Source organism: Kryptolebias marmoratus, linkage group LG22 (assembly GCF_001649575.2).
Source record: "Kryptolebias marmoratus isolate JLee-2015 linkage group LG22, ASM164957v2, whole genome shotgun sequence".
NCBI lineage: Eukaryota > Metazoa > Chordata > Actinopteri > Cyprinodontiformes > Rivulidae > Kryptolebias > Kryptolebias marmoratus.
The window spans coordinates 28,425,113-28,451,568 of record NC_051451.1 but is presented as its reverse complement, the minus strand read 5'-3'; the positions used below and the strand labels follow the sequence as shown (position 1 = coordinate 28,451,568).

The window sequence follows — 26,456 nt, the reverse complement described above, 5'->3', positions numbered from 1 at the left end:
AGTGTTAATTTTTCAAAACTGACTTAAATGTAAAAGTTTTGATTTGCTGGGAATTAATTCATGTGAAAAAGTCCTTAAATCTGCTGTTTGGCATCATATCTATGAATAAATGTATTTTTTCCAAAGAAAACAACAAGCATGTTTTCATTCACTTATTTATTATTTAGAAACACAGAAGCCTTTAAAATCTCAGCACTCTTCATCTCCCCGTGAACCAACCAGCCCAACAATCATGTCGAAGACATTCGAAAAAATAAAATCAAATTAAAAATTCATTTCCTAAAACAAAAACAAACCACTTAGTTTTTACTTCACAAGGTAAGTTCTACACGGCCCGACCCAAGCCTGATATGTAATGTTGCTAGTTTTCTCTAAAACACTGAAAACTGCTTTAGTTGCTGCGGAGCTGCTTCCTGCGGGAGTGAAGGACGTGCTAACGCTAACTGCTGCTGCTTGTCTTTGGATTTTCACCACCGGGAAATAAAAAGTAGGAGTTTAAACATCAAAAAACGAGAAGAAATGTTTTTCTACGGCTGAAATGATGGAAACAATGCTGGGAAATGTTGAAGCTTTGAATACAATCATGTAGAAGTTCTGGCCGTTCGGACCCGACCCGATTTATTCTGTTAGGATTCAGCCGAAAACCAAAACAAAAAATGATAGTTTTGTTTGAACAGAGACTCAATCAGCTCCAGGGGTTCTGGAAAGCACCTGAGAGAGCAGGCCGTCCCTCAGACCGGACCGGACCGGAGCAGAACCACACGCCAGGCCACCTCACACCTGGTTCCCCCTCCAGAACATTCTGTTTATTGCTTAGAGACGTGCATATTTTCAGAAAAACAATAAATCTTTTTTTTAGCTCCGTTTGACATCAAACCAAGCTGTTAAAGGGATATTTCAGACATTTTGAAGGGGGTTCTGTGGAAAAGGTGTGAAGAATTAATATCTTACCTGCTGCAGATGAACCGACGAGCTAACGGCTAGTCTGAACCTGACCAAGACCAAAGCTGATTGTTGTCGCCTTACAACGATACCAACCTCCAGAACCAGAACCAGCACCAGGTATCGGTCCGATATCTCAAAATAAATTATTTTTAATGGAAAAAGAAAATGTTGAAAATACAAATTCTCAACATATAAATCAGCTGCTGTAACAAATCACATTTTTTAATTAAGGCTCTACTAACAGTAAGAAGTATAAAGTATTTATTTGTACTCATATAAGTACTTAGTATCAGCAAGTACTCAAATGTAAGTACTTATACTCTAAATAGTTTTGCACCAATGTCACATTTTTTTGTATAAGTAAAGTTTCTTTGCGGTTTGTGCAAAAGCTGATTTATAAATCTTTACATCAGTTTCACATTACAGGTTTTTACACAAAGCAGCAGCAGCTAGCAGTAGCACCTAGAGTCAAATCTGCCAGTAGAGTAATATTTGTGCTGAAATAACTGAAGTCCTGATCTGTTTAAAGATGGGGGAGATCTGCTCCGGGACCAGGACTGGGACCAGGACCGGTTCTGCTCCAGGACCAGGACCAGGACCGGGACCAGGACCGGTTCTGCTCCAGTTGTACCAATGAGCTAAAAATGGCCGGTCGGAGCAGATCCAGGTCCAGAGAGAAAAACTGAAAATTAGCCGTTAGCTAAAATTCCTGCAGTAATAATTTACTCTGATCTGTCAGAATGTGCTGATTGCATCACAGACACATAAAATTAAAAATAAACTAATTAGTTCAAAAAGCTATCCACAGCAGGTAAGATATTTGTTGAGAGTTTGCCACAGAACCTACTTCAGAATGGCCGGAATGTTCCTTTAAAGTCAGGAACAAAACCATGTTTTTCTTCCTAAATCTACCCAGAAGGAGCCAGAGCACATTCAGCTTTTCAGGGGAGGTCAGACCCAAACCAGACAAGGATTCCCCCCCTCCCCCGCCCCCACCCCCACGTTAAAAAGGCACGAGCTGCAGGAAGTGTCACGTGCACAGTGTCAGAAGAACCCCGATGTCTGCAGAGATGACAGCCAGGAGGTCTCACCGCATCGAGGTGAGGTTCTCCGGTTCTCCGGTTCTATTTTCTGTTAAAATTCAATGTGGAAACTAAAAACAGCATGGATTTAACCCCTGAGGTGTAAATGGAATCAAACAATCAGTGAGGGTGACGGTGAAGCAGCTCCAAACTTTCAGAACGACAGCAAGGCTTCAGAAATGCATCCGTTTCTTCTTCTTCTGGGGTTACAGCCACACGCCAACACTCCAGTCCAACAAATTAAAACGCTACGACAGCTCCTCTGAGGATGAACCCACGGATCAAACGCAGCGTCGGTGAAGCTCCGGGTACTTTCTGGGTTTTTCTACTTCCTCTACAGCAGCCGTGAAGCAGGTGGGAAAACGTTAAAGATGAGGTGAGTCTGAGGAGAGCTCTCACACACACACACACACACACACGCAGTCATGCAGGCTCAGTCAGGTGAACGTCCTCCTGATGGGAGAAGGGAAAGGTTTGGGGGGTTATTGGTTGGAAACACAGTGGGCGGGGAGCCCAGATTTGGGGCCGCTCGCCCCCCCTCCCTCCTCGCGGCGGCGTGCGTTGACCTGCTGGCTCCGCCCCCTCACAGTTTGGCAGACATGAAGTTGATGTGAGGCTTCACCAGAGGGAACAGAGGGAGGCTCCTCTTAAACTCCGTCATGTCCTGAACCAACGTGGGCTGAGGGGACAAAACAACCGCAAAGGTCAAAGTTCAACCCCCCATCTTTAATACCATGCAACAAACAAAGGTCAAAGGTCACGGGGTTTACCTGCGGCAGGGAGGGAGCTGGAGCCAGGTTGACGTCGTTCTGAGCAGGAAACTCGCCGACGATCGGACCTGTTTTCACACCAACGAGTCAGCTTCAAACCCAGAACCCCACAGACAGACCCAACAGAACCGGGTCAGCAGATACTCACAGGAGTCCATCTCTCTGGACAGGACGTGCACGGACACCTTGTGTCTCTTCAGGCCCTCGACTGTCAGACGCTCCTGAGGGGAGGAAGCATTATGGTCGGTAACTTTAAAGCTGCGACTCGGTTTCATCCTCGTCTAAAAGCACTCGGCTGACGACCTGCGCCTCACCGACAGGACACGCCTTCTTCTAATACTCACTCGATAAAAGTGCATTATGTTCTCCTTTGTCAGAGTCTTCAGGTGAGCTACTTCGATGTTGTCTGTAAAACAAGGAAAACAGGAAGTTTGGACATCATAGGTTTCAGGTAGTCTGGAAAATAATAAGTTCAGCATTGAATGTATGAGCTTCCTGTCTGATTATCAGCATCAGAATATGAGCTTCCTGTCTGATTATTAGTATCAGAATATGAGCTTCCTGTCTGATTATTAGTATCAGAATATGAGCTTCCTGTCTGATTATTAGCATCAGAATATGAGCTTCCTGTCTGATTATTAGCATCAGAATATGAGCTTCCTGTCTGATTATTAGCATCAGAATATGAGCTTCCTGTCTGATTATTAGTATCAGAATATGAGCTTCCTGTCTGATTATCAGCATCAGAATATGAGCTTCCTGTCTGATTATTAGCATCAGAATATGAGCTTCCTGTCTGATTATTAGCATCAGAATATGAGCTTCCTGTCTGATTATTAGCATCAGAATATGAGCTTCCTGTCTGATTATTAGTATCAGAATATGAGCTTCCTGTCTGATTATCAGCATCAGAATATGAGCTTCCTGTCTGATTATTAGCATCAGAATATGAGCTTCCTGTCTGATTATTAGCATCAGAATATGAGCTTCCTGTCTGATTATTAGCATCAGAATATGAGCTTCCTGTCTGATTATTAGTATCAGAATATGAGCTTCCTGTCTGATTATCAGCATCAGAATATGAGCTTCCTGTCTGATTATTAGCATCAGAATATGAGCTTCCTGTCTGATTATTAGCGTCAGAATATGAGCTTCCTGTCTGATTATTAGCATCAGAAACAGCCGAGCCTCCTGAGCAGCCTGTCAGTGGACCACCACAGTCCATCTCTGCCCTCCTGAGAGGGGCTGCAGAAAACTCCAAGCTTTAATCATCTGCGCAGCTCGATGCATTACCCTGCCTCGTTAATGTCAGACGGTCTGGAAGGAGGACGCTCGGAGGCCTCACCTCGGTCAAAGTTGTACTGCTGGGAGATTATCTCCCCCCAGTACTTGGCACATTCAGCAGAGAGCTTCTTGGGCTTGTCCAGGCGGCGGATGGCCAGGGCCTGGATGTGTTTCTGAAAGGCCTCCTCATTCATCTCCTCCAGAGTCTTCTCCATGGTGCAGAGGAAGGCCTCCACTCGGCTCTCCAGGTAGTGAGGCGCTTTCTCTGATTGGATGATGAAGCGCAGGCCCTGCACCCCGTTGGCCCGCCGAGGCCCGCTGAACACAATATAACCTTTGGGGGGGGGTTGAGGAGAGGAATGTGTTAAACGGAGCTGTCTGTCTGATTAACCGTCTGTAACATCAGCTGCAACAAACCCAGAGGTAACAGAGATTAGAGGACATTTGGTTTGAAGCATTCAGGAGCCGTTAGAGAGGACAGCAGCGGTTTGGCTGATCTGATCTGATCCAGACAAGAGCAAACTTCTCAACTCATCTTCTAAAACAGAAATTTATTAATTTCTGCACAGAAACATACCCGTGCTGCTTGATTACATAAAACCCACAAAATGACACTTTAACTCTGTTTCTGTCACTTTATCCCATGATGCAGGGTGGAGGTGCTGCTTCAAATAATAAATAAATAATTCTCTCTCATTATTGTACCAAACAGAAATCTCCTGCCTGACCTAAAACAGGACAGGTTCAGTCTGATCCAAACTGGTTTCAGACAGTTTCTGGACTCACCGAGCTGCTCTTTGGTTCTCAGCGTGTTGAAGCAGGGTTCAGAGATGATCTGACAGAACAGCTCCAGCAGCATGTTTTCATGGGTCGTCTGCATGTCGGTCTGATAGTAGATCTCGATGCCGCAGTTGTTGTGAACCTCGTTTCTCTGCTGATAAACGTACCAGCCGCCTGAAGGAGACAAAGCAGTCGGGTGTTTATGTGCTGTAAGTTTTCAGTGTTGACCAAAGAAAAGCATTCGAGCTGCTCCACTCTTTAAAACAAACATTAAATAAACTTTTAATAAACCCATAAGTACAGACATTAGTTTGAATGTCCTTCAGGTCTGAAGAAAGGAAAAAGATTCTCAGCATTTCACACTTAAATATCAAAGTTCAGACACAGGACAGTTGTGAAACTCTCCAGAACAGCAGCAGCTTCCTGCTGAACGTAAACATCTCACTTCTTCAGAACTGGCCTCTTTATTTCTAATTTTATCCGCCGTCCAAGCTTTTTCCTTCGAGCAGAACGTGGAGAGGAGACATTCTTCTTCCTCTGGCTCTGTTCCTTCTCAGCTGCAGTTCATGGTGATAAAGTTCACTCTGAGCAGAGGACGAGGTGAAGCTGGGCGACAGACTGAGCGTGCTCAGAGGCGTCCTGAACATCTTCTCAAGGTTTCACTTCGAAAGCACAGGAAGTAACACTGATGTTCTGTGTTCACAACAGCTGGAGTCAAGATTTATTCAGACACCTTAAAAACTCAGGGGGTGACTGCTGGAGACAGAAACCTGCAAGGAAATACGATTCCAACATGTTTACAGCTGCAAAAAATACAACATTCCTGCAGATTTATTAATCACAGTTTAGTCACAAATAATCTGAATCTGATTGAAATTTATTCTCTTTTTTCTGTTTCCAGTCACATCTTAGTTGAGTTGTCTCTCATTTCTCACGGAGACTTAAACTGGTTCCAGACGCCCGTCGGATCTTTGTGACGTCGTGTGGTTTCAGCGTGAACTGGACCGTTAGCTGAACTAACAGCAGAACCCGAGTGTTGGAAATGTTCGAGTTCTTGTTTAATGAATTCAGCCGAGTCGGGTCAGAGACTGGTTCTGTTTACATCTGCTTCTTGTCTGCAGCTCAGCCTGGGAAATCACCAGGTGGCCCTGCACGCCTCTGCTTCTCTTCTCCCGACTATTTAATTCAATCCTAACGCCAGCGCCGGTTCCTCTGCGTGTGTGTGTTGTTCTGTGTGTACACAAGTCGCCCGATGACGTCCGCCTTCCCCTCAGCGACTGTTCTGCTCCTCTGAGGAGGACGCAGGACACCGAATTCAATCAGCTCTTCAGAAACACAACCGAGCGTCAGCGATGACAAGCGCAGGAGCACCGGGCTCAGCATGGACGCCGAGAAAACCAGTGATTAACGAACATTAAAGAGTGTGTGTGTGTGTGTGTGTGTGTGTGTGTGTGAGACAGGACCCACCGTCTGGAACCTGAACCTCTCTATAGCGAATCAGCTGGCTCGGGAGGAGGGGCTTCGTGTGAGCATGCTCAATGAGCGTGTCCTCCACCATCTGCATCATCCCCAGAGCAGACTGCAGGACGAGAAAACATTTCACTTTAAGGTTCAGCAGGTTTGAGTGACAGACAAGTGTGGTTACCACGGTAACCCTTCTTATGCAGATCATACACGAAAATGTCAAAGTGAAGAAGTTTAGGGCAGCAGCTGCATCGACAGCCATCATCATTTCTGCAGAAACGTTTTAATTATCAGTATCATCCATGTGTGTCACAGCTGGTACCGCTGCTAGGACTCGTTCAGAGTCAAACAGGTAACAAAAATCAGATTTCAGCAAGAGAATCTGAGCGTGAACAAACCTCCTTGGTGATGTTGCCATGGAGGAGGGCCTCAATATGTAACCGTGACAACAGCTGAGGTATGAAGGCCCTGAGGCGTGGGAGAGTTACATCTGGAAAACACAAACACGTTTTACTACAGAGAGGATTTAGTGTCAGTTATGAGAGCTCTGAAGGTTTTTTTTATCTTGGCTCTGTGTTTAATTTGTTTGTCTCAAGAAGTGAAGAGGAGGCTGAGATGAAGGGAAAAAGAGAAACACCATCTAGGGCCTCTCGGAGCTCGTCTTTGGTCCAGGCGACCTCGGTCATCAGCAGACGGAGGTAGTACATGGCGTGCTGGTGAGGCTGCTCGGCTCGGAAGTTATTCAAAGACCTCATGTACTGAGGAGAGAGAAAACATTTCATTCCAGAGAAACAGTCACAGAAAAGCAACAAACTGAGGCTCTGCGCCAGAAAAAAAGTTCCCAAAACAAAAAATAAACTCATTTAACTTCATTAATCTAGAGCAGTTTGTTTAGATCTGTGAGTCAAAGGTAAACTGTCCCGAACCCGAACAGTCACTTACAGCTTCTTTAATGATGTCGAAGCGCTTCTCGTCGATCTCGAAGGTGGCCATCTTCTCAATGATCTTCTTCAGCAGGATGTGCTGCTTGTCATTGTAACCTTTGACTGACAGCTGCAGCAGACAGTGACAGGAGACGAGGAGCGTTACGGACACAAACGAGAGTAAAATGAGCCAAAAAACAAACAAACATGACAGTTATCTTTGTTGATGTTGTAACCAACATTCAGCAGTGAATATATGACGGCAGGGTGTCCACTTGGGATAAACCTGACCGAGCTGAAGAACTCGGATTATAACTCTGCCTCCACAGGTCAGCAGATAACAGGCCTGATGGGTTTCACTAACAAGCCTGACAGAGAAAAATAATTTGACAGAATGCTTCTTCCAAGAAGCTGCTCACAGTAATTGTTACCAGCTGAAATATTCTAAACTTCTATTTGCCGTTTTTGTTTTTAACAGTCTGATCCAGCAAACCAGCCACACTCTCAGTCCCTGCGGTGACACCTATTAATGCATCCCAGCGTCTCTGACCTTAACGAGCGGCTGGAATACCGCTGACTCAGATCAATTACCTGCAGCGGCACAAAGTGTGCTCAGCCTCCGTCTCTGAGGACACACGGCTCATAAATTCACTGCTGAAAGAAGCTTTAAAAATGCAGGTTACTGAGTCGGGACAAAGCGAGCAGAATGTTAGTGTGGAAATTAAAATGTTTGAATGCACAAAGAAAAACAACCTGCTTCATTCACAACTCGATAAGAAACGCAGAATGTCGTGTTCAGAAACCACGGAAACAAAAAGGTCACTAATGTGGGCTGCAGGACAGAAGAGCCTCAGAGCGGCGGGGAAATTATTTTACTTCTGAAGAGACGAACAGAAAGGAAATCACTTCACAGGAAGTTCAACTTTAAACTCTTTCTGGGAGGAAAATCCACCTTAGAGGCTGATTTCATCTGTTTTACAACCATGACTGGGTTCACTCTTAATAAACCAAACTTTCTTTATAACAACATTAAAGGGATATGTTGACCATTTTGAAATGGAGCTCTCTGTAAAAGTTATGAATAATTATCTTACCTGTTGTAAGAAACTTTTTAACTCTCCTCAGTTTGGAAAAGAGGGAGGCACTTCTGACAGGAATGTTATTATATTTCTGCCAAAATAACCAAATAAAGGTTTAAATAATGATGTTTGGGTTTAAAACGTTTTTATAGCAGAACACTGAAGTGACGCTGATCTGTGATAAATACAAAGTTTAAGGATTAAACTCGATGAATGTGGCAGAGAAATAAGGCTAGTTGGTAGGTGGGGACGTGTTTTTTGCTTCAGTATTTTATTCTGTCAGGGAATTTGTCAGGAGTACAACGTTCACAGCTGGTTGTCAAATGTAGTTTTTTTTTTTTGCATGCAGTTTGCAGGTGCAGTTTCTTTTAATCCTTTGTGATAATGATAACTTGCCTCCTAGTCTGGATGAACTGACATGAAATGCCGAATTAGATAACCACAGAATAATCACGTCATGCAAACATGACGACGGTTTAAAGCTTTATGAAATACTGTTTTCCATCCTCTGACTCTGAAACATCCGCAGCTTCTGGCTGCCTCATCATTAAATGTTGATTATTTGATTCATAATTCAAGAACCTGAAGGATTCACAGCTGGAGAGAATTTAATGAAACAATTATGGGATGCATTCTGGCCCTGAGCCGTTTTCTCTGAGTCACCGGGACAAAAATGAATCCTTCCCTTCATTTGTTATTCTTTAAAAGCCAGATATGAGTTCTGTTTCTCCAAACTGAGGCCGTTCAAAGAGCCATCTACAACAGGTAAGATGCTTATAACTTTTACACAGAACACGACTTTGTCTCCAATATCCCTTTAAGTTGGTCCTTGGAAAAAGAAAAACTTCTACAAGTTGGATAAAAACACATCACACAGTCAAACCGAGCGCAGCAAACCAAGCATCTCCACTCCGTTCAAACCCAGAGTGGACCCTTCACCAGCTCAGACTGCAAACAGCTTACTTACGAGGAGGGCATTCATCCCTGAGGCTACGTCATACACCAGCCCGGCCAGCCGGGCTGCATATGTATACTCTTTTAAATCATCCTTCAGTAACCTGAGTAACATGTTGGTCATGTTGCAGTGCAGGGGGTCTGCGTAAAGGTAGCGACTGATGGAAGGAACAAACAGAACGAACAAAAAACACAACAGGTTTGTTTGTGACGAAGGAAGAGCCAAAAAATAAAAACTACACCACAAAGTCAAGCAAGAAGAACGATTAGAAGAGTATGTATATGCAGCCACATAACCAGCTTTCTGTCCTGCAACAGTTCGGACAGACTCATGCCACGACTGCTGTCTGATTGGGCTTTAATAAGAATTATTCACCTGGGGGGGTTAGGTAACCCTAAGGATTTCACAGGTGATAGATGAGTAGGGTAAAGGAAGTGATGAAGAAAAAAACATGTGGATAAAACAGAGCTTGGACAGTCAACCCTGGGTTAGAAAAGGTTTGAGAACAATTATTTCTCAGCTCCACGGGTGAAGCCAGCATCTCACTCCGCTGCAGGAGGAGTTTCTAACGTGGCTCCATCTCTTTGTTCAAGCTGAAGGGCGAATTTAAGAAAAATTACTTGCCAAATTATCTTGGTGTAGCATAACACAGCGCTCATGTCTGGATTAATATTCTGTTCTCTACTTAAAACTTAAAGTTTAACCTCCAAAAACAGCAGAAACTTCGTCGTCAGGACGACCAGAAGGCCGTGGATTTTAAGGCCCTGCGTGTTTCTGGTTCTTCCAGTCTGAACGCCATCTTCACACCAGAAGCATCGTTCTGAGCTTCCTGTTTCAGACTCACTGAGATCACATCTGATCTGAAAACTGGAGTATTTTTAACAACTGTCCTGTAAAGTTTAGTCACCAAGTGAGATACTGGCTTTCATACAGAACAGCCTCCAATCGTGTAGGAAAAGATGCTACAATTTGACGTCATTAACAATAACGTGCTGCAGATGTTTCCTACAGCACTGTGCGATAAATAGAAAGGTCTTATTGGGTCACAGAAATGACTGAATAAGAGCCGTTAACCCAGGGCTGGCTGAGCCACGGGAGCCCAGTCTGAGGATGGTGAGGGTCTGCGGTGAGGACGGGTGGAGGTGGGGGATTCTGAATACTTACATACATCCCATAGACGGTATTTTGGAGGTCATAGTTCAAGCCAGCTAGTTCGGCTGCATATGCATACTCGTTGAGGGAGTCCTTGAGGAGCTCCAGGTACAAATATGCCATGTTACAATGCAACGGGTCCACATACGCAAACGGGCTGCAGAAAGAATTGTACTGGTCACATCAAGCCTTAAAACAAAGCTCCAGTTCTGTTTGCATTACAGGATGAATGAACAAGAAAACAGTTTATACACCAGTAAATACAGCTTATAGGAATAAAACCGTACAGATATTAGTAAAAACTAATCTTCTCTAATATCAGTTCTCCTGCTAAGAGTTTAGGAGGGATGTGATGATAAATAATCCTGGGCTGGTAAACATGTGTAACAAACAAACACAAGCACAGACATGTGGGAGCGTTTTCTTGTTCTAACTTCAGTCCAGCTGGTGGCAGTGAAAACAGGAATAAGCTGCTTTATTATCTGAAAATAAACGCAGGAAGATCGTTTGCATTTATGACTCACAATTCTGAAAAGATGGCCGAAGAAGCTATGGTATTAAAAAAAACAGAACGTGAGAAACCCTCAGTTCTGTTAAAACCAGCTGTTTGAGATTCTGAGTGATGGATTTCCACGGTTCAGCGGTCGGTTTGTGGAGGTGACAGGTCCAGGAACCTCGGACCTCCAGCTCCTCCTGGAGGATCCCAAGGTGTTCCCGTTGTCAGAGAGGAGGAGGTTCTGGGCCTGATCTGATCTCCTCTCAAACCCAGGCGGTCAAGGCAGATGGCTGCCCAGTTCCAAACAACTTTACTCCTGCCTGTATCTGGAAATCTGAGTATTTTTAAAGGGCTTTTCTTCCTAATGGGGTTCTACATTTGAGCTACTAAACGTTAAATTATCACTTCCATCAATAGAAGTGGCTACAACAGCTGATTCTGTTTTCACTGCTAATTTTCTGCACTTTTACTTTAGTACTTTGAGGCTGGAGCAGTAAAAACATAACAAGTGCTTCAAGATATTAATAATCACTTCAGGACAACTTTTTAAATACTCACCTGAAGAACTCAAAGTTCAGACATGCTTTGGGGAGGAAGAATTTGTCATCCTGCTTAAACCAAACTTTACTCATCGCAGTGTCCTGGAAGAAACAGATTTAATTTTAACTCAATGTTTCCAATGAAAGTTTCATTAATCCAAAGGAAAACCCGTTCCAAGTGCAGAGAACTCGCCTTGATCAACGTAGGAACTGAAGGAGAGCCTTTCTCCAGAGGGTAGATCTCAAAGTTGGTGGGGATGAACTCATTCTTCATGGGTAGTTTGAACCTGCCGTTGAGGTCTGCATTTGCCCATGTCTGAAAGGCAGGAAGTTGTCACGTTTATCCAACCGTTAAGGCCTGGGCTGCGGTTGGGGAAAGATTTGAACTGCAGCCTCTCTGAGTTTTGTGTTTGTGAACTTTGTGCCGACACAGAGCTCTGTGTCACAACTGAAAACTTTAACCCATAAAACGGTGTCCTGCAGACATCATGTACTCCCTTCACATCTTCACAGGGAGGGTGAAGTCTTCTCTGTGCTAAATATAATGTGACATGACCACAGCGGCTCCAACAACATTAAACTAAAGAGGAAGTCTTCTGGTAATCCACTTGAATTTAAAAAATCCAGATAAAACTGACATTTTTAAATGGATGGTAGTTTAACTAAGCAGACTTTTTGTTTTACCTCAAGACTAATAACTCAGCTTCTTCTATGATTATTGTAAAGTCATATGTGTGCACGGCTTGCAGAGCTGTAATTTAGACCATGCACATTATTTCAGAACCAACCTTGAGTGATTTTCTGACAAACCAGCTGATTTAATCTGCTGCAGTTTAACTTGGAAACGGGCAGATTTGGATCAGTTTTTAAATCATTATTTTCTATCATCCATGTTTTTTTAGAGCTGAAGATGTTTCTGTCAGAGCTGAGCTCCTGCAGGAGTCAACATCCAGCTTGTGAGATGGATTAGAGACACCAGAAAGAAAATCTGGAGACGGTCGTGTGAGTGTGGTCGTCCAACTCGTCTCAGCTCAGTGAGACACCAGCGTCAGGGGTTTGTAGAGTCCTACCTGGATGGTTTCTTCAGAAATGGCTTCCTGCTTGTACTGCGTGCCGTACCACTCCTCTTTCTTTTCTGTTTGCCCCTCGAAGGACTTTGACACCACCGCAACTCTGCCGAGGTAAAACAGACCCGTTTATACTTCCACATCCTGTCAGAGACTTTGGGCTCCTTTCCAGTAAAATCTGCTGCCAGTTTAAAGGTAGAGAACAAAAAAAAACTTTCTCTGCTTTTAACACAAACTAAAATTAACTGCTTGTATTTAATTCACTGATTGTTGGTGCAAATTCATTTAAAACAATACCTCCTGATTTATATTTTATTCCTGTATTTTACTGCCAAATAAAAAGGCTTTGCAGTAATATTTCAAAGTTATATTGAGGAAAGTAAAAACTAACACAGATAATCAAACTGAGGATCAGTAGATTGCAGCTCTAAATCTGTTTTCATAACAAAAACCCCACACGTTTATTATTATTGTTGTTATTTTAGCTATTTAAAATGATAACTTCTGGTCATTTATTGGATATCTGAGTTACAGTCAAACACAGGAATGGATGATTAATTTTCACAAAGGACCAGAAAAGGAACCAGGACTGCAGCGGAGGGCTGGACCAACCCTGACCTGAACAGAGACTCGTTTTCTACTAACCTGACGTTCTCTGGTCTGAGCTTATCCAGCACCATCTCGATCAGATCCGGCCTGAAGTCCTCCAAAAGATACTCGGCTGCAAGAACTTCGTCCAGAGGGTAGTACTGCAACAGACCAGAAAGGTGTTCAAACAGGACAGCCTGAACCTGCAGGAACTAACTGCAGAACACCGGAGGAAACATTTATGTTTAAGGAGATTTTGGTCTAACATCTAAATTCATTATTACATCTAATCTGCTGTAAGTTTGACTGAATATGAGGTGAAAACTGGAACCTACATGCAGCAAACCTGCCACCTTCGAGGTGTATCCACGGGGTCGCTCCTTGTCCTTAAACCTGAAGGCCACTTTGCTTAAATCCTACAGAGACGAGCGGAACAAAGCATGATAAGGAAGATAGTTTTGTGAGGAAATGATGTATGAATGCAGTCATACACAGACAGCACCTTGCACTCTTCAAAGACCCATTCCTGAGGCCCCTCAGTGCGGAGCTTCTGGATGTACTGGAACATGTGAAAGATGATGTCCTCAACGTGCACTGCAGAGACAGACCACACCTCAGTGACTGCGTTCAGACTTCTACACAGAAACACATACAGCCGACAGCCCTGAAAGTGCAGGTCGAAGGCAGCCACGGTGGGCACACACTGGGCCAATGTGGGTGAATAATGTGCACTGCTTAGAACGCAGATCTGAAAACCATGCACACAAAAACAGGTTGGGATTTTCCAAAATTGGCCACTTAAAACACGGCTGCTCGACTCGCTGGTCCCAAACACTCAGAATTCAATGAGACTGCAAAAAGATGGTTAATAGAATAGTTGCTTATTTGAGTTCATTCATACTCACACAGGCCCTCCTCAGTCAAGTCCACATTGATGATAAAAAACATGAATCCTCTGGCTCCTTCTTTCTGCCCTCCGACGAGTGTGTTCACCCAGCCTTTGGAAGAATTCACATTAAATTACTTCTATTACTACAGAAAGAGGGTGAACATTTCATTTCAGCACACGGTGGAAGAAGGGACCAACACTCTGCTGGCTCAATCAGTTAAATATTGGCCTTCGATTCAAAGTCTTTAGCGTAGCAGATGAGGTTAAACAGAACCCAATGATGGATAATAATCTTTAAAAGGTTTGTGTCGTCGTACCTTTAGACTTCAGCTCAGATAACAAACTCCCAGGTCCTTCGTGACCAATCAGATGTCCCAGATAATGTCCCGGGTTAGATTTATAGTACTTCTGTAGGTCTGGGATGGGAAACGTTACATACAGGTTTCTAATGTCTTTAATGGGAACCACTTTGTAGAATTGCTGTAAAAGAAAAGAGGGAAAATAATCATTATTTGATTGTCAAATTCTCCCCACGATGCAGAGAAAACTTCTTGACATTATGGTCTTAAAACATGAGTGAAGTCAAATAAACTACGACACATTATCTGGCACTACAGCAAAGGTTTTTGGAGCGAACAGCAAAGAAACCAATGAGTGACCCACTCTGAGGTGCTCTTCCTGGAAGGGATGTTCAGGGAATTCTGGGACAGGAACGTTCTTGTTTTCCACTTCTCCAAACAGTTTCACCACCATAGACGTCAACTCATCCAGAGACTCTGAAAACATCGAGGAAATCCTCCTTAACTGCCGTTTTTTTGTTTTTTTGCAGGTTTTACAAATTCTGTTTGTGGGGAAAAAATCAGAAGTCTTACCTCTTCCCAACACACACAGCCCCATGAGGTTAGCAGAATAATATGTTGAGTGGAAAGTTAGGAGCTCCTGACGGATGTCAACCCCCTCTTTACATGGTCTGGTCTCAAGCGTCAGTTTATTACCTGTGAGAAACGGTGAATTTATCAGTTTAAAAACTATTTAAATATTAATACATAACTGAGAAAATCAGAGCCGCTTCATAAAAACCATCTTTCAGATTAAAGTTCAGGATTACTGTAAGAAAAGGGTACGAGTCACCTGCTTTTATTGTTTAAGGATGAACTAACAGAAACACATCAGCAGTAATTACTAAGAGAAATAAATTATAAAGCTTTATGTTCAACAAAGAGAATAACAGCAGAAACATTTCTTTATGATACTGTAGATTGTTTTTATGAAGCAACACGTCATAAACCGGATATAAATTCTACAGGTTTGATCTAGTTTTCGGGAGGCCATCATCAAACACCTGATCCTTCAGTTTTTAACCATTTTGTGTATTAAATGACAAACTGTCCTAAAACTACCCATCTGATGTTCTGATGATATAATTCAAGACTGCCATCAGGTGGTTACTCTGAGCTCAGCACAGTCATTCTGGTTCCTGTGACTAAAACTCCTTCATTCTTATTATGAAGAACAAAACATTTGGTTGTAAGTTGTTCACATTGTTTGATTTTAACATGAAGCAAACACTGAGCAGCTTTCTCCCTTTAAATTAGGCAGATTTATTTTGTGCGATTAAATTAAATCAGCTAACCCAAACTCTTAACCACCTGCTTTATTTTTGTACATTATTGCCTCAAAATTGCAGCTCAGCACAGATCATTTTCCAGTTGTCTTCATTGGGTCTGAGCAGAACCAGACAGAACCAAACAGAACCACCCAGCTAAGCCGCTCAACACCTGCAGTCAGAACTACTGAGGGTCTCTACCTGTTCCAAATTTACTGAAGGGGTGGTTCGGGTTGCCAGTGGCCTTCTCGAGCTGAAAAAGCCTCCAGGCGTCGTTCATCAGGTTCTTTTCGTGCTCCGAGTCCACAGCGTTCACCTCTCTGTCCTTACAGCTCTCGTCGAACAGAGGGCACAGGAAGAACTGGGCGAACCTGCGGAGATAACGAAGGATCCACACAGGCAGAAAACGATGGTTTTTGACATTATGAAACTCTGTAAATTGGTACATTTCCTGACCAGTTTTGTCAGCGTGTACAGGACAATTGTTCACACACTAAAAGCCATTTGCATGAGCTCCAGGTCTGAACAAATGCCATGCAAATGAGGGCACACAAAGCAAATAAACATCCACCATCTTATTTCAACTACATTTCCCAAAAGCAACAGCACCATGAGCCTTTGTAGCACACAGTGTTATTCCTAGTTCTCTTAACTGGGAGAAGTTCACTGATATATCATGTTTATTAGCCCGTAACAAACCGACAAAGCAACATGTCCAAGATTTCTCTTTAATTGCTAATAAAAATGTTTAGTCACAAAACTGACATTTATGCAGTTATAACATGGGGATAAAAACTGGGTAAAACAGAGATAAACTCGATCCTTTCAGACAATGTTTTCAGTGGAACAATCATCAATAATTAAGCTTCCTCTGCACTGTCCTTTCCTGCCCCTGGAGTCCAGATGGCCTTCACAAATCACTGGGACACGAGAACAATGAGCATCTGTGACACAGACAGGTGCTCTCTATGCTGTCATTCATTCCTAATCAGGTAAGCTTATCCTGACCTCCTGACTGTCCTGTCCAAACAAACACAGCTGGCATTTGAGGAAAGTCTCCTGCGAGGCAATAGACGACGGTTTCATCATGAGCCTGAGGTTTCAAACCTGACGGGGGGTGGGGGTACAAACCACATCCACGGTTACAAAAGAAACAACAGAGACTTCGTCTGGTAACCAAAGAGGGGCAAGTTTTAATAAATTAACCTGCGCCCTCCTCGGGGTGAAACAGGAAACATCTGTTTTGATTTTAGAACAATATGAAGTATAAAAAGACTGATTAGCTTTTAATTTATACCAACAAAGACTTTAACGAGCTGTGCAGACGTGAACATGGAGAATGATGAATATTTGTTGAGACAAAGCTAAAATAGGGTAAAAGAGCAGAAGGTTAAATAATTCCTAAAGGAGTACCTGTCAAGAGCTCCTTGTAAGTGCTCATGGGATACGTCGAAGTAATAGTTGGTATGCTCGCCGCTCGTGAAGGCATTGGAGCTTCCTGCGTGCTCGTTGAGGAACTGGCTGTACTCGTTCTCTTTGGGGTACTTTTGTGTTCCCAAAAACAACATGTGTTCACAAAAGTGTGCCAGGCCGGAGATGTTCTCTGGGTCTGACAGCGAACCTGAGAACGCAGGAGAGACGGACACACAAATGTCTGAATTCACAACAATTCAGTCAAAATCTGCACAGAAATCTACAGATTAGTGGTCAAAAAAGCAAAGAAACAAAACAGCAGTTTACTCACAAACATTAGTTGAGTGTGTTTTGTTATTAAGTAATTTATTTCCTTAGAATATTTTTTCTGACACGTCCTTGCCTCCTTCCTAGAAAACAAACCTTTTACCTATGTGGACGTCCAAAGCAGCAGAGGACTTGTCTGTAGTTGGATCACTGATGAGCATGGCCTTCAGCCCATTGGTGAACTCCAGCCCTCTATAAACCCGCTTGTCTTCTGGAGAGCGGATTATGTCACTGATCACCCTCCTCACAGCTGGATCGGTCATTCTGAGAGGTAAGGATGACACCAGCCTGCAGCGGAGGGAAACATTCAGTCTGCTGTTGGTGTGTAGTTTAAGACATTGTAATTCTTAATAAGGGTGGACAATATACTGAAAATTTATCATTATCACAATATCAGTGAGCGAAATATCAATATCACAAAGGAGTGCTATAAGTCATAGACCAGGTCCATTCAACAAGCGGCCCACAGGCCGGATAAGGCTGTTATATACCACAAAGCTGCCAGAATCCCAAACTTCTTCTCTAAAAAAAAGACACAAATATACTGGTGAAAGAATACAATGTGAAAAGAAAATATAAGTGAAATCATGCCTCTTTTTCTGCAGGTTTTCCTGGAAAACAGTAAGAATGGGGAGCTAAAATACAAAAATACTCACATCCCTGCAAGAAGTTTAGACTTTAACCAAAGAAAGTGACTTTTTTCTGAGCCTAAAACTGTGAGAGACCGAATACTTGCTGTCCTTGATGAAAAAGTTTTATAAACTATTGCCTGTGGCCCCCAGACCTCAGTAATTTATATATACTGGATATATGTGACCTACTGGCAACTGAAGTTGAGTAGCCCTGTTATAAGTTATCTTTCAGCACCATGAATTCATGTCTTGCTGCTAATAATAGATTTATTCAACTCAACGAACTCTCTCTGGCCTTGATGCCCACACCTGGAGAAAGGGAGGAAAACAATAAAATCCCTCGTCACAAGTTCTTCTAACTCTGTGCAGGTCTACTTATCAAACCCAGTTCTAAAAGGCACGTTTGGTTCGGAAACAAGACTGTGGATCTCCATCGCCACAGTGAAACAGGGTGGTGGCAGCATCATGCTGTTGGGTTGGTTTTCTTCAGTTGTAACTGGGGTGGATGAACACGTGTTTATTTTGGCCTAAAACCTTCAAGTGTCTGCTAGAAAAATAAAATAAAATAAAAAGCCTACATCCAAACGCAGAACATGAGAGCTTCACTGGAAGGAAAAACAGTTCTGGGCTGTCGTAGAGCTAAATCTGGTTTGTGTGGTGATCTGAGGAGAGCTGTGACCAAGAGATGCTCTCACAATCTGAGGTGTGGCAGATGATGGACTCCTTTTTAAAACGACCGACAGCTGGATCTACATCAGAACATTGTTTCAAGGGTGTGAACCAGTTTATTGCATTTTTTTTTTTATATTGTCTCCCGCAACATTCCTTAAGCCAAACTATATCCAGTGTATATTTGACCTGTTGGACCTGTTTACAGACATGAAATAAACTGGTCCAACAAAAACTAAAGTGATGTGGCAGGCAACCAGCTGGAAACGTCACAAACTATTGATGCTGCCACTACTGCTGTTGGCAAAAGTCATACCGGATGAAGCATAAATCAAAAGAAACGTGGCATCAAATCTTTTTCATTTTGAAAAAAAAGGAGAGGCAGATTTAAACAACTCCTTATATCAGTTTGAGCAGCTTCAGCATCTCTGATAATCTTAAACAAATCGACAGGGATATATTCTTAAAGGAAGAGAAAAATGTGTAAACATTTGCCTGAAAACAAGAAAACTCTGAGTTCTGATCGTGCAGCTGTGATTAGATTGGGGTAACTCTGAAGCACATAAATAATCCCATGTTTCACAACAGGAAGCTAAGCATGTTAGCTTTTCTCATTCAGTTACAACAGTGTCAGAAAAGTTGACAAACACACAGAACCACACAAACCCAGCTCTGTGGAAACTAATCATTCTGAACATGAGAAACAAATATTAGATAACTACAATTAAACTTGAAGCTGTTTAGCAATGAGGCTAACACTGACAGGATTAGCAACCGGGAGGTTAGCTAGGTCAACAGACCGGCTTGGACAGAAGCTAACTGCTAACGTTAGTTTGAATGCTAACCAGCTCGTCGTTTTATGTGAAAACAAGTTTTTTTTAATTCAATAACAACTGAAGCATCTGCTTGGCAAAACTTACTTAAACGTTGGGATAGCAAAAACGCCGTTTCCTGTTGACTGAAGGTACCTCGTAAAGTGGGCCGTTCGGTTAATGCACTTAAACATACTTTGCACAAAACAAACCGTGGGTTTTACGGCGCCATCTTTAAACAGGCCCGAGCAACCGAGCGCAGAGCTGCCAATTCAACTGCATCGTAGCGTTAAGATTTAGCCAATATTTACTTAAAATATGCATTAAAATACAGTAACAGCTGTAAAATAATCATAAATATGAATTTTACATCATTTCCACCAGGAAAAATGTCTACAATTGATTTAAACATTTTGTTGCGTCATTGATTCTGGTATCGATTATCTTAGCCTGCGGGAGGATTTCCTTTTATGGTTTTTCCTGTCGCGTCAAGTTTCAAGCCTTTTAATCCGTCTCTGCTGCGGAAATTTAAATACACAAATTATAATCCTTATTTTCATTCGACTGTAAAATCAGATGTTTTTACTTGTAAATGATGTGTTGAAAGTATAAGCTTGAAGAGGAACTGTTTTTAAAACTTCTACTTCTCCCACAACTACTACTATTATTAATAATAATAATACATACTGATAGTTTTTATCAGGTCCTTTCAAAACACTTTGAGACATCGTGCAACAAAAACAGGCAAATGATGAGTTAAAACATGCAAATAAACAAGCAGAAAATAAATACATGGAATATGTTTTATCAGGGAGGATAAAAATGTCCACATTTGTGCAAATAAATGTTTTAAATATTAAAATGAACAGAGTGAGAATCATTTTTGTTTTGGTTTTTGACACCACCCATCTGGAAATGCTTTAAAAGAGCAACACAGGAAAATGAATCCCAACTTATTTATTTGTTTAATTTTATTCAACATGTAAAACTGAGACATCAGGATGTTGTGTGCTTATTTCCTGGTAACGTCTGTCGATTTAAAAGACAGTAATCAGTGTTAAATGTTATTGCTAGTTTTAATTCAACATACTCTATATTAAACCATACTTAGCACAAAAAGAAAGGAAAGTTGTTGAAACGATACTTCTTGGTAACCCAATCGTTGGAAAACCTTAAATTGAACCCCATTTGTGAAGAAAATGTTTTTCTGTGCTGACTCAGCATTTACTTGTAATATTACAGAGTTATAAAAACACAGAATTGTTCAGATGATCATTAATTTACCCGCCTGTGATTTTATTCTGATGAGACCTGAAAACCTTTTCTGCTGTTTTCACTTCTAGTCTTTGAAGGGCTTCATTCAGAACCAATGACTGTTTCTGAAACTAAAAGACTGAATTAGTATTTTTGTGTTCAGTGAAGTGATTTAAATCCCGGCTGTGAGCAGAGTTAGTTCTCTTCAAGGCTGCCGTGTTATCTGTCGTTTCTGTTTGGACAGAAAGAGGAACTGATTGTGGACTGATTCAACGCTCATCGCCCCTCCTCTTTTAAATCTTAACTCAGCAGTTCTGTAAATCCCCTTTGGACCGGACAGTTCCTGGGTCAGACTACCTCAGAACCCGTAGGCGACATGGAGGAACCCGCTGGCAGGCAGGCAAATAAGAAAGTCGTAGCTGTGGTGGGCGGTGGTTTGGTAAGAAAAGAAATTGAAAGTAAATTATTAACTCATTGTTTTATTTCTTTATCTCATGAGCAAAGAAACAATGTTGTTTGACCACGTGGTGGGAAGAAGTCTGGAGTGAAACGGGTCAAAAGCTGACAGTGATCCGTTCTGACAGCGCACCTTGGACTTCGTTGTGTAACGGCGTGGAAAGCAGTGATTCTGTGGGTTTTGATCTCTTTCCTGTTCAGGTCGGAGCTCTGAACGCCTGCTTCTTCGCCAAAAGAGGCTTTCAGGTGGAGGTCTTTGAAACACGAGAAGGTAGCGTTCAAAGTTCTCCTGAAGCCCGTTTCACAACACAGAACCCCCTGAGTGAAACGGATCAGAACCAGGTTCACTGTGTGTCGTTTCAGACATCCGTACGGCCAAAAGTGTGAGGGGCCGAAGCATCAACCTGGCCTTGTCCCTCCGAGGCCGGCAGGCTCTGAGACATGTGGGAATGGAGGACAAGGTACTCTGATTACTAAGTGCAGGTACTCTGATTACTGAGTGCAGGTACTCTGATTACTGGGTTTAAAGACAAAGTACTCTGATTACTGGGTGCAGGTACTCTGATTACTGACTGCAGGTACTCTGATTACTGGGTGCAAGTACTCTGATTACTGGGTGCAGTCACTCTGATTACTGAGATTAAAGACAAGGTACTCTGATTACTGAGGTTAAAGACAAGGTACTCTGATTACTGAGGTTAAAGACAAGCTACTCTGATTACTGACTGCAGGTACTCTGATTACTGGGTGTAGGTACTCTGATTACTAACTGCAGGTACTCTGATTACTAAGTACAGGTGTTCTGATTACTGAGGTTAAAGACAAGGTACTCTGATTACTCTGATTGCTCCATTATTGTTTTAAAATGGCTCCAATATCATTTTAAGAGAGTCTCTCTGGGCTGTGACTGATGGAGACTTAGAAGTACAGAATTGTAACAGATTACAGTTACTTTTATTACATTTATTCTCTGTGAGTAACTAGCTGCTCCCCAACCTTGAAATGACTTATATTTAAAGTTATTTTCTGTCTGATTTCTGATCTCAGATCGTCTCAAAGGGGATCCCCATGAACGGCAGAATGATCCACTCTCTGAGCGGGAAGCAGTCACCAATCCCTTATGGGAAGAAAGGACAGGTAATCAACACGTTAACCTCTAATTAACGCAGACGTTGTCAGCTAACCAATCAAAAGCTTCCAAGGTCATGACATCATCAACTGGACTTTCCAAACTGTTTAAAGGCCCCTTACAGCAATCTAACTGTACGTAAAGTTGTGACTTTGAGAGAAGTAATAAAAAATTTTCTCTCTCATTTTTTGGTCATTTAATAAATAGAAACAATTTCAGGAATCTTAAACAATCTAAACCTGGAAAGGTTCAATTTGATTTAATGTCAGACTGTAAGTAAACACCTGTTTTCAGCTGTATATTTATAAATGTTGTATAATTGTTTCCTCCCTTATGAACGTCTGTTTTTATATAAATCTGAAGAACTGACCCGGTTTCCCTCCACACTGTGAGCGGCTGTGGGCGAACACGCTGGAATAATTGTCTCCTATGCAAATTCAATCCTCACATTAACATTTCCCTTTGACCTTTTCTGAGTTTGGAGCAGAGATGCAGCAGAGAAGCGAGACTAAATGATGCAGAAGGTCAACTAAACAGAAGTCTGGAGGAGATTATGAACTCTCGCTGAAACCAGGACGTTCTGTCTGAGAACAGTTGTGGGGTTCTCCTGCTGCCAGTTTGATGGAGGATCTTAATCCCGTTAGGGGACCTTCACGGTTAAATTAAACAAAAATATTCAAGAGCAGCACATTAAATCATAAGGGTGGGAATGAAAACCCTGGAGATTTGCTGTTGAACACGGTGCTGTCCTCCTTTCAGTTCATCCTGTCTGTGGACCGAGCCAACCTGAACAAAGAGCTGCTAACAGGTACGAGCTTCAACACCCGCCTCATGGTCACCAGCACAAAATGCTGCCGAGCGGTAAAGAGAGAGTTCTGGTCTTTAATGATGGGGTTCTTTCAGAAAAGTTAATATCTTACCTGGCGTAGATAACGTTTTGAACAACCTTGAAGTCAGTCCATCGCTGACACGCCTTTGGCTCAGGGATGTGATGGAGTAATGAGATATGGTTTGTGAGACACCCGGCTGCAGGGTTTCAAAGCCGAAACAACAATTAACAGATTCCTTTCCAAGGAGAAACTGACGACAAACAGAAACTTTACATTCAGTTAAAAACGATTAAAGAAGAATCACTAATCTGAAACAGATCATCTGTTTAATGAGTAGCGCTGCAGATTATTGGAGATCTGCTCCACGCCTCCTTTGGTTCCTCAAAGCTCGCTTCATTTCTGAAAGCTCACGTCTCTGCAGACGGTGGAAGGCTCTGATCAGTCAGTGGCAAATTAAAGACGGGCTGGTCTCTGTGGGTGTGTTGCAGAACTGTTTTCTCTTTTTTTGTCTCCAATCAGTCACAGTTTGGTTTAATCAGTCACCAAACACTCCCAAAGTTGTCTCACATCTTTTTTGACTCATGAAAACTAAACTGAGACGAGCTCCAGACGGGTTCAAGATGCCAGATTTTTTGAACGTATTTGAAATTCCTGCGACATGAGAGCTGCGACTCGTACAAGAATATTGGGAACATCTTGAGACATTTTGGAGACTTGTGATGCTCACAGCTCAGTGAGTTTAATAAGTTTAAGATAACAATTTAATTTAGATTATCGGGGTTTTATTGTGCCGTAAATGAACTGTATTTAATTTCCATATAAATATTTAACTATAAAGTCTTGTTGGTATTTTGTTCATTCACAGATTAAAACCCTGTAGAGACTCAGTTTGTCCATCATTTGTCTTCAGGCTGAGTTCAGGCCCTGCAGATCCTCCCTGACTTCAGCTTTTTACAGATTATATGAGTCTCGGTGCGTCAGGGGACATCAGGGGATATGTGTGTTTTTCTTTTTTATCCTCATATTTAACGAGGAGCTCCTGAGCAGAGATGGTGTGTGACAGCTCAGCTCTGTCTTTAATTAGACTGCCTGGATGTGTCGTCGCTGTTATCAGAATCCAGGCTGCCGCAGTGAGGGTTGACAGGAAGAGGTTTTGGAGTGTGACGGCACAGACGGCTGTGCTGCTTCTCCTCCATGTTTCATCGGCTCTTTGAAACGTTGTTGTATATTTTAACGCGACAGCTGCTGTCGTGTCTCTCAGGTGTGTAACATTTTCTCCTCTCAGAGGCAGAGACGTATCCAAACACAAAGCTGAACTTTGACCACAAACTGCAGGACTGGAGCACTGAAACGGGGCTGATGACCTTCACCAGGTAAACACTTACCAGTCCACACTTTGTGAAATGAAGCTCTGTGGAAAAGACATCAACAGCGAATATCTTACCTGTTGTAGAATCGAGTTAATCGAGTTTAGTTCTGATAGATTTGTCTGAACCAAGACCAAAGCTTCAGTCTTCAACTGCTATTTAAACCTCGACACTAATGTCGGTTCTGTATGTTATTTTACTCCCTTATTTTATCAGAACATTTACAATATTCCTGCACCGAGGTGCTACAGCTAGCTGCTGCTGTTTGGGCTTACAATAAGATCTGTCTTTTACAGAAAACGCTGTTTCTCTAGTTTATAAGTTATCCTTTATTTTGTTAGTTTTTAAATTTCTCTGTAATTGTTTTTTTTTTAGTTTTTCTCCTATCAGTTGTCCTCCAGGTAAATGTGACAAACAATCTTCAGTCCAATTAACTCTGAACCTCCTGCAGGTCGTTCTGACTGCAGTGAATTAAAGAATCCATGCAGAGGTTTTTTAATTGAATTCAGTTTAATATCTCCAGCAGACGTTTCTGTTGTCCCGTTTTTAAATTAGTCAAAAACCTAATTGGCAGCGAGTCATCGTGCAGTCAGAGCCACACCTTTAAAACGTTTTAAATGCAGTATTTTGTGTGAGCAGTTCGTCACGTTCAGGCTGCAGCTCTCCTCTCCTGGTCGCCTTTTCTGCCTCGTATGATTGATCCAACCTGATGGCATCATGATAACAGCTTCTCTTCCTGTTCCTCCCGGCAGGAAATACCTTATATTCCTTATAATCTGGTTTAGTGTTATTCTGGAACAGGTATAAATATGACTCAGGAAACTGTTAGCTCAGTTTTACAGAATTTAGGAGTCACAGGAAACATTCAGCCTTTTCAGGAGTAAATATATGCCGTTGTTTACCTTAATGCACAGGTGTCAAACTCTCCTGCATGTTTTAGAACCTGATGATTTGGTGAGGAGGAGATTAAACTGTTTGAATCAGGTGTGTTGGAGCAGAAACACCTAAAACCTGCAGGACAGCGGAGCCTCGAGGCCTGGAGTCTGACTCAGAATGAGACGAAAGCTGCTAAACTATATTTACCACGACTATAATTTAAATCCTCATTAAAGGCCAACCTTCAGTATTTTAAATTATAGGTTTATTCTCATTTAATCACATAAACTCTCATTAATTCCCATAAAGTTTCCAACATTCCCAGAATCATTCAACCCAGCTTTAGGTTCACTCACCCTAAAAATGTGCAAATGAGAACAGATGCAGCAGGGCTCAGATAATGTCATAATCATAGACAAATCTGTGAAATAAATCAAGGTAAATGAACATTTATGCAGATGCCTTGTCTGCTTTAAGGTCTGATGGCTCCAGGACGCAGGTTCAGGCGGACCTGATTGTCGGCTGTGACGGAGCTTTCTCCGCCGTCCGTAAACAGTTTCTTCGCCGCAGCCGCTTCAACTACAGTCAGACCTACATCCCTCATGGCTACATGGAGCTCACCATGCCGCCCAGGGATGGAGAGGTCAGGATGGTGGGAGAAGAGGTTTTCCTCTGGAATTTCTTTTAGTAAATTCAACTTTTACTGTCTCCTGTTTTTGCCAGTTTGCAATGAAGCCGAACTTCCTGCACATCTGGCCTCGAAACACCTTCATGATGATCGCTCTGCCCAACCTGGTGAGTTTAAAGCTGTAAAAACAAAGTGTGGCCTCCTGTAGCAGCACTGGAAAAGGTTTAAACATTATTTTAATTTTCTATAATCTGTCTGTTTATATAAATGAGAGTAAACAGTTCTCAGGGATTATTTAGACATTAGAGCTCTTTTTGCTCATATTAAGCTGAAAACTTTGCATACAGGTGCTGGTCATAAAATTAGAATATCATGAAAAAGTAGATTGATTTCAGTAATTCCATTTAAAAAGTGAAACTTGTATATTATATTCATACATTACAT

The 26,456-nt window shown here is 42.2% G+C and overlaps 2 protein-coding genes across 3 annotated transcripts in view; one reads left to right on the top strand and one right to left on the bottom strand.

Annotated features, from left to right (window-relative positions):
- Window positions 1-139: 139 nt before the first annotated feature.
- ide (insulin-degrading enzyme) lies at window positions 140-19,711 on the bottom strand. Of its 2 annotated transcripts, none has more exons than XM_017435098.3 (25): window positions 19,581-19,711; window positions 17,463-17,647; window positions 17,033-17,240; window positions 15,821-15,990; window positions 14,886-15,008; window positions 14,677-14,789; window positions 14,331-14,493; window positions 14,030-14,122; window positions 13,627-13,718; window positions 13,460-13,540; window positions 13,182-13,285; window positions 12,540-12,642; window positions 11,663-11,785; window positions 11,489-11,571; window positions 10,447-10,591; window positions 7,268-7,378; window positions 6,963-7,083; window positions 6,724-6,815; window positions 6,329-6,440; window positions 4,868-5,035; window positions 4,143-4,415; window positions 3,142-3,203; window positions 2,946-3,018; window positions 2,798-2,865; window positions 140-2,706 (listed from the first exon to the last, which is right to left on the bottom strand). In XM_017435098.3, the coding sequence occupies exons 1-25, from the start codon at window positions 19,664-19,666 to the stop codon at window positions 2,611-2,613; spliced, it is 3,048 nt and encodes a 1,015-aa protein (XP_017290587.1). In that variant the 5' UTR covers window positions 19,667-19,711; the 3' UTR covers window positions 140-2,610. The 2 variants fall into 2 exon arrangements, with proteins under 2 accessions (XP_017290587.1, XP_017290586.1); XM_017435097.3 differs by lacking the exon at window positions 10,447-10,591 and adding an exon at window positions 9,295-9,439 and having other exon boundaries at window positions 2,611-2,706.
- A 1,289-nt stretch (window positions 19,712-21,000) lies between these two features.
- Window positions 21,001-26,456, top strand: part of LOC108247155 (kynurenine 3-monooxygenase) — an 11,386-nt gene continuing 5,930 nt past the window's right edge. The window contains exons 1-8 of the mRNA XM_017435071.3: window positions 21,001-21,165; window positions 21,384-21,453; window positions 21,546-21,643; window positions 22,230-22,319; window positions 23,071-23,119; window positions 24,427-24,514; window positions 25,862-26,027; window positions 26,108-26,179. Coding sequence (XP_017290560.1) covers window positions 21,103-21,165; window positions 21,384-21,453; window positions 21,546-21,643; window positions 22,230-22,319; window positions 23,071-23,119; window positions 24,427-24,514; window positions 25,862-26,027; window positions 26,108-26,179 — 696 coding nt within the window. The 5' untranslated portion in view covers window positions 21,001-21,102. The remainder of the gene's footprint in view (window positions 21,166-21,383; window positions 21,454-21,545; window positions 21,644-22,229; window positions 22,320-23,070; window positions 23,120-24,426; window positions 24,515-25,861; window positions 26,028-26,107; window positions 26,180-26,456) is intronic.